Below are 17846 nucleotides of genomic sequence, written 5' to 3'. Positions count from 1 at the left end.
CTGAACAGTAGTAAACCCTGGCTACTAAGCTACAAGGCTCTTTCATATTGCGCCCCAATCACCTTCTCACTTCAGGGTCCTGTCTGACATCATCTGTCTCTGGTGTCATATGGATACCCGCCTAGCATCACTAATGATTCCTGTATGATAGCCTCATTACAGAGGTGTACTGGAGAGGTCCAGATTGGTGGTCTTCCACAGTATGCCTCTAAGGCTACAAGACATCACCCCATGGCAGTGTGGGTAACCTCAAACCCTGCAGCAGGGCTAATGTTTTTACCTATGGGGTCTAAATTACCTCCTGATGTGATAGTACACACCAAAGGAAATCTCTCCAACATGCTAAAGTTTGCCCTCACAAACACATTTGTGGTAGGAACTTCTGACACTGAAATATGCTGGTGCCTTTTATAGTCATGTAAGATTTTGTCTTGGTCCCAAAAGCTGCCTTATATCTTTGTCCAGATTCCTCCACATGGAGATACACAAACAGACATGTATATTGGCATGCAAAATTGCACAAATCCCGGGAAAGAAAAATATCTTCTCAACATTCCATTATTAATGGCTTCCCACTTGCCTCTCCACACTTTATCATCTCTTCTTTGATCATGGTCTATCTAAAATAACTGATAGCAATCAGCATAATCCAAAGACCTCAAAAGGTTAAAAATCAATTAAAAGCATCATACAGCACTGCACTCAAGTTACGTCTGTAATTCTTTAACTGAATTCTCAGCTACAACAGCCTTTGAAGAGTTTTTAGGACCATAAAGCAGGTCAACAAAGCAGGTGGCACTCTACAAATTACACTGAGAAATCTGGTGGAAATAGGACAATAATTTCAGTTTGTATTTACAGTATATGATGCTCTGCAGCTTTGAGATTAAGAACCCATGTAAAAAATTACCATTTTATTACAAATTACACTAGTGTAAAGAAACTGAATTTGGTTATATAAATTTTAAAAAGCAGCTAAACAAACAGAAGAAATCTCAGTATGCCAGCCCTTCACAGTCCCATATCTCGCAAGGTATTTACTATTGAACCATTTAGGAGTGTGGAACTAATTTCCTTAAAATTTTCTGCTATTTGCAAGCACAATGGCACAGACACAAAATTGATAGCAGAAAGAGCGCTGTGGGGTGCTTAGGCCTTCAATACTTGCCAAACTTAAAACTTGGTACCATAAGCACAAAATCGCTTCACACTGACCCAATACTCAATAGTTTTGAAAATGTTTATATATGCTTTCTTTTTTCTGATGCGTAAGGACCATCATTTTTAAAAGCAATTCACTATTTCAGGCTATGAAGCTGTCAAACCTGAATATCAAGACTTAGTCTTTAAATAACTCATTATGTATGACTTAAAATGGAAAAAGATGAGCAAAATGTTTGCCCTCATAAAATGAAAGCAAGTGTAAAAGCCAATAAAGTTCCAACTCAGAAACCAAAGTTCAGTGCTTGCTTGTAGCATTCTTCTTCAGAGATGTATCACTACAAGAAAATTTTTGAACAATTATGAAGGCTAATTTTTTCTTTGTTAATATCAAAACTGAGCAATATGAAGACAAATGCAAAATTTCCTAACACAATTAATTAGCAGGTGTCCTGCAGATAGGTTTCAAAATATAAAAGCTCTGCTTGAAACTAACTTAAAACAGAAAATTTAAATATCTGAAGCAATGATAATTCACTGATCAGTGAATTATCTGGCAAAAGGTATGTGTTTAAATTGTGAAATTTCAGACTTTATGCAGCCATGTTTATTCATGGAATATAGTGCTGATTTTTTTAAAAAGTGAAGGTTATGGTTCAAGTGTTTCAATAAGTCAAAGACATACTTAGAAACACAGTATTAATGAAGTAACATATTCATAACAAGATCTGTAAAATGCTGCTCAGCACATGACTGTGGTTGTATGTAAGCTCATACTAAACAGTATAATGGCAGGTTGGTAATTTGTAGGAAGGGCTTGGCATGCCTAGACCCATTTCCTTTTAATCAGTTTACTTAAATTATTCAGCCAAACCATTGACTGTTCACATTGAACATCTGTTGAAGACATGGATATAGTCTGTAGAATAAATATTTAAAATAAGGCAAAATTTTAAAGATTCCTCAAGTAATTCCCTTGTATGTTTTTAAGCTGTTGGTTCCATTCAAAACAACTTGAACTTAATTGTCAGGTAACACAGTTGTTAATTTGTTTGTGAGTTACAGCCACAAATGTAAAGTAAACCACAGAAATACAATATATGACGTAATCAAAACAGCAGCCAATACAAAATTATATATCATTGAGCTCTAGTCCCCATTAAAGTTTTTAAAATAAACACAATACAGATTGGAAAGAAGTAATTGGGAATCTATCTGGGAGAACTTTCTACAGACCATAAAAACTACACTGGCAAAAACATCAATTATCATGTCAAGGGATTCCAGTCCTGAGTGACTTGTAACATTTGATATATACTTAGCTCAAAAAAGATGTGGCACTGCTAACTAGGTGCCCTAAAGCGGTGAAACTAGATGTGTGAGAATTATATTGATAAAGAGAGCGAGGACAAAAAAAAAAATCTATTCAGCATAATATATATTTTTAAGAACAACAACTGCAAGAATAAATAATTCTGTCATTTAAACTATGAACATTAATAAATAAAAAAACGTAACATGGGACAGTAATACCTTGTTGCCCTCCTTTTAAGCTATCACTTCATGAGAAAGTAGTACAATTCTGACACTATTACTACACTAGACATAATCAGCATTTACAGGGAGAGTAATACAATGTTTTAAGAGATTTAATTTGCCACTTTGCCCCACAAATAGTCAAGGGGTTACAAGCTTATCTATGGCCATCCCTACTCTTTCAAGTGGCTCTGCACCAACACCCCCTTTCTTGTGAACAAACACAATAATATTACTGTGAAAAATAAAAGGTATTTAGATAAAACATTGGTTAGTTGGGTATGTTAATAGTTGGCTACAGAGCTCATATGCTCACAGAAAGCATGTAGTTAGCTAGTTGCATAAACACGTGTATCATTATTCCTTTTATTTAGTACCTTATACTGTATACTTATTTATAAATAATTTTAATTGCACACTTCCTTGTTTGTAAAAATCAACTAATTTAATTTGAGTACCGATTAATTTTACCTTTCGTGTAAATATTTATTTTTCCTCAATTTAGATAGACAGACAGACAAAAAGAATGAAATTTTTTGGTCTACAGGAAGAAATTTGGCTTTTTACAGAAGCTCACACACATACTAGAAGGACTAAAAAGAAAGAAAATTAAAAAAAAAAAAAAATGTCAGTCACAGTAAGGTATTATGGAGATATACTGTCATTGTTATAAAGGATCCCCAGTCCTCAGTGTTAATGTGTCAGAGGTAGAATGTGTATCATTGTTCATAATGGCACTCTATTTGTTTTTCATTTTCTCTTCCACTACTACCTCCAGGGAGTCCAGTGTGTCCCGTAACAATCTGCCTTTTTAATTAGTTTTTTGATTCAGTGGGCCTCTCTTGAAGCTACTGGTTCGGCACTCTACAGCGTAACAGGGTTGTGGCCATGGCTAATCAGTCCCCCAAAATTGGACCTATGTGAGCACTATTATTATCATCTTGTTCTGAACTTGCTGAAAGCTTGTGTACATTTGTTGGTTGTAACATCAGTCCAAAATAAATATGCCCAGTTTTGGGTCACAGAGACCCACTGATCATCACAGTGACGACTAAAGGGCAAGAAGCAGATCTTTTGGACAGGATGCATCTCCTTTGCAGAGCTCAATCTTACAGCCAATCAGAAAAGAGTTTTCTGCATGCCATCCAGTAATACAGAAACATATTAATAAAGTGATGGATTAAGTTTTAATGCAGTTATTTGCTACAGACATGTGTAAACTGTTATCTGGTGGCACAGCAGCTAGTGTTCAGACCTTGAACATTTAAGAGGTCATGTTGAGGAAGGAAAAAGGGAATGGATATTACTTCACAGTACATGAAAGAATTTTTCCTTATTTGGGAAGTCAGTTGACTAAATAAGGAGCACTAAAAGCTGCATAATAAAATTGACAACAACAAATCCAGGTTTATGTTATTATTTTGATCTAGAATTGAATGATAATGAATGTTGTAAAATTGAATGCATTTACTTTTCTTTTTTTTTGCTTTTATTTCATTGCAAAAATGCCAAATATTTTATTTTTTATGGTGTTTGTCATTTGTCATAATGTCTGTTTGTAGATTTCAGCAACATGTTTTGTATTTAATTTAAAGTAACCTTTCTTTACTCAAGACTGGATAGATTTTTGTTCCTATTTCTGCTACAATGTTAACTCAGATGCTTAATTCATAGCACGATTGTAAATAGTATTGGTGACATAGCATATAAAACCATGGCCCATTACAAAGTCCGATTTACACTGTACAGAATGAAGTGTCTAAGTGGCCTCTGAATATACAAAAAAAAAAAGTTGTACCAACAAGATGTTTAAAAATATTCACACGTTGAAGCACTGATGTTAAATTATGAAAACTTCCTTTTTACATTTTACCTTTTTTGCAATAGCCACTAGAGGGCAGAAAAGTCCAGAAGTTAAATAGAATATGAAATACACAACTCAAAAAAATTAAAGGAACACTTATTAATCAAAGTATAGCATCAAGTCAATGAAACTTCTTGACTACTGATCTGGTCAGATAAGTAGCAGAGGGGGTTGTTAATCGGTTTCAGCTACTTTGGTGTTAATGAAATGAACAAGTGTACAAGAGGGGCAACAATGAGATGACCCCCAAAATAGGAATGGTTTAACAGGTGGAGGCCACGGACATGTTTCCCTCCTCATCTGGTTTTTCACTAGTTTTGCATTTGGCTACGGTCAGTGTCACAACTAGTAGCATGAGGCGATACCAGGACTCTACAGAGGTTGCACAGGTAGTTCAACTTCTCCAGGATGACACATCAATACATGCCATTGCCAGGTTTGCTGTGTCTCCCAGCGCAGTCTCAAGGGCATGGAGGAGATTCCAGGAGACAGACATTTACTCTAGGTGAGCTGGACAGGGCCGTAGAAGGTCTTTAACCCATCAGCAGGACTGCTATCTGCTCCTTAGGGCAAGGAAGAACAGGATGAGCACTGCCAGACCCTACAAAATGACCTCCAGCAGGCCACTGGTATGAATGTCTTTGACCAAACAATCAAACAGACTTCATGGGGGTGACCCGAGGGCCCAAATTCCTCTAGTGGGCCCTGTGCTCTCTGCCCTGCACTGTGGAGCTCGACTGGCATTTGCCACAGAATACCAGAATTGGCAGGTCCACCACTGGCACCCTGTGGTTTTCACAGATGAGAGTAGGTTCATCCTGAGCACTTTTGACAGACATGAAAGGGTCTGGAGAAGCTGGGGAGAACATTATGCTGCCTTTAACATCGTTCAGCATGACCAGTTTGGTGGTGGGTCATTGATGGTCTGGGGAAGCATGTCCATGGAGAGACGCACAGATCTCTACAGGCTAGTCAATGGCACCTTAACCTCCATTAGGTATCGGGATGAAATCCTTGGACCCACTGTCACACCCTATGCTGGTGCAGTGGGTCCTGGGTTCCTCCTGCTGCATGTCAATGCCTGGCCTCATGAGTCGAGAGTATCCAGGCAATTCCTGGATGATGAATGAATTGATACCATTGACTGGCCCCCACTCTCACCTGACCTCGGTCCATCTGACGCTGTAAGATTGCACCTGAAACTGTCCAGGAGCTCAGTGATGCCCTGGTCCAGATCTGGGAGAAGATCCCCCAGGGCACCATCCATCGGCTCATTAGGACGTTGTCAGGCATCTATACAAGAACGTGGGGGCCATACAAACTACACAGTACGATTTGAGTTGATGCAATGAAATTTTGGCAAAATTAACTTAAATGCTGAAATATTTTTTGACTTTGATTTTCGGGGTGTCTTTGAATTCACCCCTCTGTAGGTTGATAATTTTCATTTCCATCAAACGATGTGGCATCCTTTCATTCCTAACACATAACCCAGTCCATATCAGTATAGATATCCAGCAGGATTTTTTCCCCCATTGAGACCTGATGTGTTTTCAGTGTTCCTTTAATTTTACAATTTAAATTCTGAGTTTCAGTTCACCTTGGAATTTTTTATTCTAAAGCATATTACACATTACCAGAAAAAAAAAATCAACAGATTTTGAATATCTAAATTGTCCATTTAGCTAATATTTTGTTCAACTTTCTTTTGAAAATACAAGCCTGTAAAAGACCTTGATAAAAATGAAGCACTACCAAAATTTAAACCCTACACTAGAATCCTAATGTGACTTAATACTACAAAGACACATTCATTCCTAAGACTGCAAATAAGTATTGAGACATTAAATACTGAACAATTCCACCGGCTTGTACAGGTATGTTTTAAGAAGAAGAAAGCAAATTAATTAAACAATACAAAGAACAGTAATTAACAGTAGGAAAGGTTAAAACAAACATAACCAATACGAGTAAATTCCATTGTAACAAGAGGTTAAGGAGTGGCAGCAAACAAAGATACTCAAATGATAAACTGAAAGCCATTATCTATCCGATAGATATGTTTGCTTGATATTTCTGTCTCTTAATTTTGTCGACAAAATCCACCCTCTGGTTTAATAAATCCAAACAATACATTTCTAGCAAATTCTGGAAATGTGCTTTATTTAATAAGAGTTATTTTCATGCACTAACTGCCTTCTCATGGGCCCTTGAAAAAAATCTGTCTGTCAGAGCAGAAATAAAGAGGTGCTGAGATTTACCTGCTGGATTCACCAACACTCTTCTTGGAATAACACATCTGAAAACTGTGGCAATATCTCCTTGCAAAAGAAATGCATAATGAGGGCCAGTTGAAAAAGTTATTAGAGACTAACTGTCACAGAGGCATGTTTGAAAATACAACCTATCCAATTAGATAACTGCTTACTAAGAGGAGAAAGAGAAAGCAAGAGATACTTCTAAGTTTGTTTCCTTAAAAGGTACCATTTGCACTCTCAGTGGTGAATGAGAGCAACAACAAATCAAAAAGGCCATTCAGCACCTAGCAAGTGTTCAAGCCTGGCTGCTATTCAAGGCAGATAATGGGCCTGCCTGTATCTTGCTAAGTTTTAATTCCAGTGTCCGACTTTTGCACATCTGGAGCTCTCAATATTTTGCTTCACTGACAGCTTTTAGAATTAATACAGTAGTACATATAAATAATTTTGGCCAAATTTAAATTCCCCTCTGTTAGTAGCAAAACTCTGATTGACTAGCAAAAAGAACATGCGGGCATGATCACAAGCTCAATATCTCTTATTTGGCAAATGAACTGTCTTATCAAAGCTAACATTACAAAAAACGTACAAAAACAGGAACATCAAATATGTCATTGAATGACAACATGACCTACTTTTTCTACTGTGGAGGTATTGCTGTGGTTGTGTGCTCTTTGTCAGCTGTAGTTGATCTGGAATCCTATTCTGGTTCAGTGTTTTTGCCTTCAGTATTTCTAATGTATCCAAAACAGCACTGCAGACCCAATGTGGGTCACGCACAGTTAAACTAACCTGTCTGCACTGCACCAAAGTTTTGTGAAACACAGCGTAATTCCACTTACTGCTGTTCTGCTGTTCTTCTATTCACTCTGGCATACATGAACCCTTTAGCCTTAACTATCTTGTAATTGCAAAGGCACTACATGTTACATATCAAATGAAAAATATAAAACACTAAATAGATAAAATAGGAAATAAGCTAACTATTGGAGTCAACAGTCCACATACTCAAGTTATTACCATTGATGAGAGTCTGCTTTCAGTTAGACTACAGATCACAATGCATCATTCTATTGTTGCCTTTTAAATTTAGAGACGGCTAACATTTGAAATATCCCTATATTTCCAGTCTGTGAACCATTTGGAGAATTTAAAGCACCAACCAAAGCCAAGTATTTATTGCTAAAAATAGCTTACTGGTAGCTAAAGAATGTGTTAACTAACGGCACAAATTCCACTGAATAAAAAGCAATACATGTGAACACTCCATCAGCCACTTCATGATAAACACTACATCATAAATGCAACCTTCACACTGACTACATTCCTAAATCACTTCTTGTACTGGTCAAATTTAAGTCAAATATGCTTTATGCCAGCTTGCTTAAATCATGTGTACCCTGGAAAAAGTATTTATAATCCAAAGTGCAAAACAAATAGAAAATTGCTTGTAATCACATTTGTCTAGACTTCAGCACAGACTTATAGAATAAATGAGTGAATAAATCAGTTCGGAGAAGCTGTTATAGAAGATGTTTACTTTGCAATATGTCAGGGGTTCAAAAACCAAGTATCATCACTCAGCACAAAGTGAATATACAATAAAAAGCTATCTTCCTTTAATCTTCTGGATCACTCAGTGTTGGCATTTCTACCTCTGTTTAACTTTAAACAGTGTCTCTGAAACGAAAATTCAACAACATCCCATTTTACTTTTTGCTGTAGCTCCATGCAAAAAAAACAGGTCCTTATATTTTCTTTAACTAAAAATAGGGCCTAATTTCTTTCAGATGTTTATAAGCACATATCTACTGGAGTGCCTCACACAAACTCGGTGGGAAATAAATTATATGCTCACTAACTTTACTCTTCTGGGTATAGCCCAACTATGTCAAGAATAAACAATTTCAAGGCCAAAATACAAAATTCTAAATTTGCACAGAAACCTGTGCTAGCCCATGGGAGAAAGTTAAATCTCTGGTACTTAGAAGGACAGCCAATGTGTGATGTCAGAAACATATTAAAAGATATACCTAATTAATTCTGTTAAAAGCCCTCTTGTGGAAATACTTAGTACACTGTATCAAAGTCAGAAATCATATGAGACCTTGTGAAATAACAACGAAAAACGTGTTACTATTTACAAGGGGATTTTATCATTTTGATAGAAGAAAACTGGCAAAGCATAACTTCCATCAAACAGACAAACACCATGGGAGTCATAGTGACTTTAGGGCAATACTGGCTTCATTATGTAAAAAAAATGAAAATTTTGAATCAATAAGAATAGGTTATAATGAATGTAAGTTTTCATTTCTACGTCAGAGGTTATTATGGAAGATAAATACTGTAATAAACTTTCAAGATTGCCAAGAAGTTAATTTTAAATGTTAATTTATATTCATCAGTCTTTTATAATTAAACAATTTGATTAAGATCCATCGCATTTTAAGGCGTGTCAAGCTTCGATTATATCTCAACTACTGACACTCTTGTTTGAAAAACAAAATCTGGTCGCTAAAACATATACACAAGGCTGAAGCTGGCTACTTATTCATATTTTCCGTTCATGCCAATAGCCAACTTCAGCTTCATAAAGTATGCCTGTTTAGCTAAGACAAGCACTTAAAATACGAACTATTCACCAAGATGAGAGGTGACCACAGCATAGTAGTAAGTTAACACTCCAACCAGTAATCATATTATGTACATGCTCTGCAAGTTCCTAAGCATATACACCACAAACTCTACAACAAATCATTAGAAAATCCAGTTAAAAATGAAAAAACAAATATGCACTACAAGATAAGACCGCTCTTACAGTGAAGCTGTAATAATTTTAACACTACATCATACAGTATTGCTCTATATTTGTGAATTTCCCCTTGGGATTAATAATTAATAAAGTATCTATCTATCTATCTATATTTCACCTGCTAAACCATGGCAACTCTACTATGTCAAAATTTAAAAACGAGAAAAGTAGTGCTAGGAGATCTTCCATAGCCTAGTGACTACAATTGGGCATAACTAATAAACAGGTAATGATTAATCAATAGTAACAAGTTCAGCCCATTCGCCTTGATTGACAAAGGACAACACCATCATTTGTTTAAAAATAAGGTTATTTTGTAGCAAAACCTGCAATAATGAAAAGGTTAAGATGCAGCTTCTGGCTTATTACTGTTAACCTTAAATTTATTTTTAAACTGAAGATATGCTCCTGTCAGTCATCGCAGATGCAGACTCGAGCGATCCGTCCATATCAACTGCTTTTTGGAAGAGCTGGGAACTTGAAAGAGGTTCAGAGAAATCCGATGGTTACCTATGTCTATAATATCAGAGAATGTTTGAGACTGAGCACGTGAAGAGGGAAATATTAAATGTTCCCCTACAGTACACAGTGGATAGCTGTGTGATCACAGCTGACTGTTGCACTTTATGGCAGAAACAACTCAAAACTGGCCTATCTCCATAAATGTGGCATGTTCGATTGATGCTAAAGAAGCCGGATTAACTTTCATATGTTATGGTGAGTCACAGACTGTTCCTGGTGCTGTGGCATTCGTTTTCTGCATAGAACCATCTTAAATGTATTTCGGATGCTATTTAATCCAAGAAAGTTTTCATATGATATGATGACACGGAGTGATAAAAGCAGGAGAGGGTCTGGAGACTTATGAAGGAGATGCAAGCACATTACAATTTAAGTTGTTACATTTGATCCAGACTTTGAAAAGCTAATTGAATTTGTCGACTTTACTGCATAGTAGCGGTTTCATCATCCTGGTGAGATTTACTTTTAAACTAGGAACGATGAATAATTCTGAACCAAAGCCTAGCGGAAGGTTCCCTTTTCAAACACAAGCTGGACCTGTTTTATTCAAATGTTCATGCCTTCAAATGAATATCTGGTCAAGTCTGACCATCTTACTGCCATCTATCTTTTTGACTGTACTCCAGTATCCAAGGCAGAAGTTCTTATGTATGTTTAGGGGGTTATTGCTTATTATTTATAAATAATTTATATATTTCTCATTCTCTCTCAAGCTTCTGTACATTTCTAATTTCCCCTTGGGGTCAAATAAAGTACATCTATGTGTATTTTCTATAATATAGTGACGCATACATATTTCACTATACTTTTCATTGTGATAACTACCACCAATTATTTTATTTTGTTACAAATTTCATACTAACATTCTCCTCCTACTCGTCAAAGCAAATAAACAGTAAGGGATTGATGTGATCTGTGCACTAAAAAAGAAAGACGATCTTGGCAGGAAAGTTTAGTTTAGGTTAGTCACTCATGCAACATAAGGGCCTAGAATTTTAAAAAGGCACAGTATAATAGTACATAAAACCGTCCTAATTAGAATTCATTTTACCTAATGTACAACACACAGTAAATCACACAGTGTAGATAAAGGACTGCAACCAAACCTGGAATACCAAGACATACTAACTTATATGTACACCTACAACAGTTCATCAGATACAGACATTCTGTGCCTTATATTTGTAGTCAGCTGAACATGGCACTATGAACGGCATTCCAACTTTGAAAACAATTAAAAATAAGTATTTTTACAAGGCAGTCTGTAAACTGCTTTCTAGCTTTAATAAACTGTTGAACATTTTAAGGCATACAGACCCTGATCAAAACTTCTTCATTCATAGTAATGTGTGAAACAAGGCAAGGATTTATGTATTGGAACGTTTGCTCCACTGAAGTACTTCTGCCATTTTGTTAAATTAAATATTAAAAATTTAACTTATTTAATCTGTTAAATTACAAAGTTCTTAATATTACACCGAGCAAAAATGAATATCTGAAAACATCACAGCACTGTCAAGAGATAATCCATGTATGTAATTCTGTGGCTTCTGTTAAAACAAGTAGTATTAATATGCTACTCTATACGTTTTTAAACATATAACAATCGGGGGGCAGGTTGTTCTCCATTGACTGAGGAAACAGTAATAGCTGTTTGTGCTCTGAATTAGACTACAAGTAAAAGATGTCTGCAGGTGAGGAGCATTTCAGCTGACCTCATAAATACCATTTTAAGAAGCATACTTTTCATTTGAGGTCCAGACATTCAAACAAAACATGAGCTGCAATGGGCATGTTTATGGGAGTTTCAACAAACCAAGATGAATGCATAGAAAAACGTCAAAGTCCAGATGAAAACCTACATGCAAAGAGAAAATAAACACACAATCCTTCACCTCCATAAATGTATTTGGAGCTAAGCAAAACTGAATTACAGTTTTTAAATTTTCATTTGTTGGCAAGACTGAACCCGAATAAGATATTTCAAAAGAGTAGGTTGCACAATACATTTTCAAAAATTATCATGCTCCTAAAAAGGTACTATGGTGGTAAAGCAACCTACTGTAATAATTAGGGAAAGCATTACAAGAATTTAAGTCACAAAACAAATTGCCTTGAAACACGTCATTTCGCAGTGTACAGGGGGGGGGGTACCATCTGCAGCCAAAGTTATTCATCATTTTCCTTGGGGGCACAAATATCAATGAAGCTGAATACAAAAGCACAAACAATTCCAATGAAAAATGAGAAATAGTTTTTGGAAAAGCCACATTAACTAAAAAAAAAAAAAGTCTACAGAAAAGACTCAAATAAGGTACTGAAGGCTGAAGCAATTAATATCTTATATTTCATCTTCAACTATTTAATTATATTCATCAGTCTTGATTACTCAGATTTTCACTAGGTCTGGGTTATGAGATTCTGGAGCTGGAGTCTATCTTATATTTAAATATTATGTTTAAGATTACATTAATAAAACCCAGACATGGGGAAAAAAAAAACTGATACCAAAAGTAGAAGATAACCCACGTTATACAGAGACTGTCTCACATGCAAACCTAGATCTTAATAAACTGTAAGCCTGTGCTTCAATATCTAAATGTCACATAATGTATACAACAAACAACATAAGTGGAAAATTCATACTAAATTATTACAGAACTGAATTAATTCAGGCTTTAGTGTGCAAATATTTGTGACCAGACAACTGTCATAACAATCACTTGACTAATCAGAGAGAAATACATCAAGCATTATCAAGACAGGCATTCGAATACAGCATTTCTAAATTTTTGAAAATTAATGCTTTCCAGAGTTAATAAAGAACCTCTTACTTTCAAAAACTACAACACTGAATGTTCAATATTGTGAAACGTGACATACAAAACACAAAATTAATATTATGTAGGAGGCAATATATATATTATGCAGTTTATATAATAAAATATTAACAAGCTGTTAGTAATATGTTGACAAAACAGATGAGCAAATTATGTTATTTTGTTCTAACAAATGCTCCATGAATCAAATTTATAAGCTAGCCAATACTTGAGCAATACCAAAGTAAGATGGCTACAAGAAATAGTGACTAACAAAGTACCTTAGATTACGTTTGGAACTATTAATATAATAGACATAATTACACAGTGACAGTGGCACTGCAGTCACCACTAAGTAAGTATAGTGAAATAACTGAAAAAGTAGATGTAGTAGTAATAATGTTAGAGAATTCCATACAACAACATACAAAGAGTTAGGCTTTACTCAAAGCACAGGAATGCAGTTTATAAAAAAGCATTAAGCCCATGTTCAATTGTGACTTAATAATGAAGTGTACATTGTACATGTGTAATAATTATCAGATGGTCATTGTCCTTCTAAACAATACAAATATACAAAACAAACAATCCATTAAAGCCATATTTTGTTTGATGCATTCTGTTAGATCAAAGTTAACACAAACTCCCATAGTTTAGAGTTCTGCTTCTGAATGACACATGGAAAAATAATCAATGAACACTTTTCTTTTATGAAAGCTCAATTTACTTGCATATGCAGGAAGCCACAGTGACACAGTGGCTTTTCTAATAGGTAGTTCTTCACAAATAAGCCTTGTCCTTAGGTAGCACTGAAGCGGAGATTAGCAGATTTAAGGGTTAATTATTACTGTAACAGAAAATTATTATTTATAACAGAAAGAGCAAACCAACAGAAGAATTGCACTCTTGCAAAAGGGCTATAGAGGTACTTTAATTTGGAACAGCTTTCAATAATCAAGATTTAAAGCTACAAACATTCATTACAAACGGTCAATAAATTGAGAAAGCAAAATCCTTAAATAATAAAATGAGACTTTTTTTAAGTAAATTGCATTAGACGAATGAACATTTTTTTTCCTCAGAATAGTGTCACCATCTTTGGTTATATAAGCTCCTTTACGACAGCTGTGCAGACATAATTTAAGAATGCCAAGCATAACCGCTGAAACCAGCACTGCTATGAATATTCTCATATAAAATTTTTCCTACACCAGCAGTTGCTCTCAATGAAAGATCAAATCCCTTTTTTTTCTTTTTGTTTGGTTGATTTACAAAAATGGGCAGTCACACAAAGACATACTGTTTTTCTCGTTGTTCTTCAGAGGTTCTATATTCATGCAGCAGTACATCTGCTTATTGGTGATAGAGGTTGAGGACTAACCTAGGAACGACACACTACAAAATCAGCTACTCACAAAATCGTATCTTCATTGTAGAATTAGGATTTGTTTGTATCCAAGGCTATGAACTTAAAATTAGCCAACATTTTTATAGCTATAAATATGTTAAAGCCAGACTGCCAAAAAATTCCTTTATCAAATCCATATTTTCAAAATGCACACTTTCAGATCCAGACCAACACAATATGTTATCTTACCTTGGATACTCATTTCTAAAGTTTAGTTTATTATAAGTTACAGCTTATGAAAATTGTTTGAAAAAGAGCCAACATTTATAAAACGTTTGGCAATTAAAATTCTTTGACTTCCCTATCAATGCCTGAGGTACCATGGAAGACGTGGTTAGCAGCTTGAAAAAAAACATTCAGTTGGAAATAAAATTATATTTAAATATGAAGGATGTGAGGGATGGTTTTAAATTTCTATGTTAGTGTTAATGAGAGGTGAAACAAAATGACACCTTTTATTGGCTAACTGAACAGAATACAATATGCAAGCTTTTGAGGCAGCTTAGGCCTTTTCTTCAGGTAACTTGAATCTTTAAAGAATACCCTAAGCATAACCTCCAACATAAATTTCAGACTTTTAGATCTATTACAGCAAATTTGATATAACTATATAACTTACATCCAGGTGGAGTCTTTAACTGCTATTCTACCATTTAGATTATTGACTTTATACTTCTACCAGCAGATTAAGTCAACAAAGCGACCCATGTTTTCACAAGCCTCTTAGTTTAGACACCGCACTCTCCAATGCATTATGTTGGTACCTGTTCACTGAATATGAACTGCTAATTTCATCACCTCTTTTACATCATCAACAAGAAAATGCTTCAAAGTTGGGAGACAGCAATGGGCATTCAACCACGATCACTTTGAGAAAAGAAATAAGAAACATAAATCAAATAAGCAACAGTTTAATTTAATTCTTGGTGGCATAAAGCAGTACTTGTCTAACAATAACTCCTGCTATGCTATTACATTTGGCTGTGGATGTGAACTGCCATCCCTGTCCATTGACTGCCCCAAGCACATTTACTATCTGGGACGATCCCCTGGTTTTTTGTTGTTTTTTTTTTTTGTCTGGACTACCATTGTTGGCTTTTAGTCTGTCTTTCTTTTACTTACCATACCTTCTGACAACAAATATTTTTCTCCTGGATATTTCTGCCAAGACTTCAGCTGCTTCTTGCTGGAAATGCACTTACTATCTCTAGTTTACACTTTAGAAAATGCATCTTATTTCTGCTTAAATGTTCATCTAGAGTTGTCAGGCAATATACAGCAGGGATGAAATTTCATGAACCGTTTTATTGAAAAGGTAGCATCCTATCATAGGACCACGCTTGAAATTACTGAGCTCTTCAGAACAACCTTGCATGATTAGGTGTTTGATTTTATACACCTGTGGCAATGGGTCTGATTGAAACACCTCAATTCAATAATTAAGGTGTGTTGCAATATTTTTGTCCACATAGTGTATCAACATTACGAATGATGTTATATAGTGCTATTCTCAGTTGGCTTAAAACACTATACATATGGTAAATTAAAATGTACATGTATATTACATTAGTAAAATCTTATATTTTCAAAACAAACATTGCAAATGGAATTAATCATTCTTAATGTTATTAAGTTTCTGAAAAACAGGGCAGCCACTGAAAGAAAAAACAGAAAACTAAGAGGTAATAATTTTTGAGAACAAGTGCTAATACAAATAAAAAAGCTGTCTGTTTGGAGTTTACATATTACTCCCATGTCTGGGCGAGTTTTCATTCAACAGGCATGTGTGCTATGGAAACTCTTAACTCTATATTGGTTCTTCAAGAATTTAGGTTTGAGTTTGAGAATGCCTTGTGATAATTTCAGTGCACCATGCAGGGCCAGCTCCTGTTTTGCACTATTTGCTACCAGGATATGGTCTAGTGCTTCATGACTCTGAATTAAATTAGGTGGCACTAAGTTGATGGTGTATAAAAAACTATTTTCTCATAGCATCAACATTTCAAAATCAAGCAAAGGAAGCTATGAGCTGCAAATAATCCTGCAGCAATAAACCATACTAACTGTGCTCTTGCCAGAGATCTGTGTTAACACTTTAAGAAACTCTCTGTGGATTTGAAAGTTTTTGGAAAATTCTAGGAATGCAGGAGCCCATTGGGATTAATATGTCTAAAGCAGAAAAACATTTATCATGAATCCCCCATTTCTGAGGTTTTTCTGGCAGCACAAGTGCTCTTGGTATTATCACCTTGTAAGATTTGTTTTCTACGTCCAAAAACCTATGTTTACTTTTCAAGGTACTTACAAACAAAGAAAGGGATACAGAACAAGTACACAGAAAACTGCATGGTTGGTCTGGTAAGCTAGGGGACCTGATGAAAGCTTGCAATTTAGTCAAGACTACAAGTTTATGTGGTGGCAGTAGGGTGGATTGGGGGTTAACTGAGTTTCTAAAAAAAAAAAAAAAAAGAAACTATAAAAGCTTACTTCTCACAGACCATGACCCTGAAATTGACGGGGAGCAGTGCTGATTGTGAAATTTCACTGGTGAAAGAAAAAGCAAAGGTCAAGAAGTTGGGTGTGACAGGAAAGCAATGTTTTCGGAAGGAACTGACTTTACAAAAGTGAAAAGCGAGGATAAAGAGGGCATAGTATTCCAGTATTCCAGTAGAACAACATCAATATCACAGGCACCTACAGTTAAAGCAGCACTAAACAAACTTCATAATCGCATAAACTATTAATGCTCAGCACTTGAGACCGTTATTGATTTTCTTCCTGTTGATTTCCACACACTGCTCACTGGCAATTTAATGTAGAGAAATAGTAAGACAATGAATGACAGACAAAATGTCAGGCATGGCAGAGTCTGGAACTTAAAGTGTGCACAAATTAACATTAAAATTCATTATTGTTTTTGCTGTATTTTTATGACCATAAAAATCAAAAACCACTAATTTTTCTGCACCAAATACAAATTTTGATAGTTCTTTTTTAAGACAGCAAAAAAAAGGAAAAAAAAAAAAAGACTGGAAGCATATCAAATTACATCTTACAACTGGGTAGAACATAAGTTATCAAACAAGAAGGAACCCTTCCTAAAATTAGGATATAGTGTGTGACAAGGAGGAAAGGGAAAGACAGGAGCATGATGGCAGGACACAACCAAAAAAAAAACAACTAACCTAGAAAGCTGGCACTGCTTTTCCATGATCATTCAGAGTCTCAAAGAAGGGCAGGCAAATTATTAAAGAAAGAAGAAAAAAATACACCACAACAGACAACAATTGCATATTTACAACATTATTGGACAATGATGAGACCACCAAAAACAAAACTATCATGTAATTTAGAAGTGAAAACACAAATCCTTTTCTGCTATGGAAGAAAGGCAAAAGCAGATTTTTAAAATGCACAATATGCAAGTCATATCACATATAATCAATATGGCAATAATTCAAAG

The 17846-nt window shown here is 35.3% G+C and overlaps 1 protein-coding gene across 8 annotated transcripts in view; it reads right to left on the bottom strand.

Annotated features, from left to right (window-relative positions):
- specc1la (sperm antigen with calponin homology and coiled-coil domains 1-like a) overlaps window positions 1-17846 on the bottom strand; it is a 284094-nt gene that overhangs the window by 69895 nt on the left and 196353 nt on the right. The window contains exon 1 of one of the 8 annotated variants that reach the window (XM_051921208.1): window positions 6823-6958. The exons of the other annotated variants lie outside the window; for them this stretch is intronic. Within the exon in view, the coding sequence (XP_051777168.1) occupies window positions 6823-6860 (38 nt within the window). The 5' untranslated portion in view covers window positions 6861-6958. Of the gene's footprint in view, window positions 1-6822; window positions 6959-17846 lie in introns of those variants that run through there. 8 annotated transcript variants of the gene reach the window in all.

This window comes from Erpetoichthys calabaricus, chromosome 18 (genome assembly GCF_900747795.2).
Source record: "Erpetoichthys calabaricus chromosome 18, fErpCal1.3, whole genome shotgun sequence".
Lineage (NCBI taxonomy): Eukaryota > Metazoa > Chordata > Cladistia > Polypteriformes > Polypteridae > Erpetoichthys > Erpetoichthys calabaricus.
The sequence above is the reverse complement of the archived record's forward strand: the minus strand, read 5'-3'. Positions and strand labels throughout refer to the sequence as shown.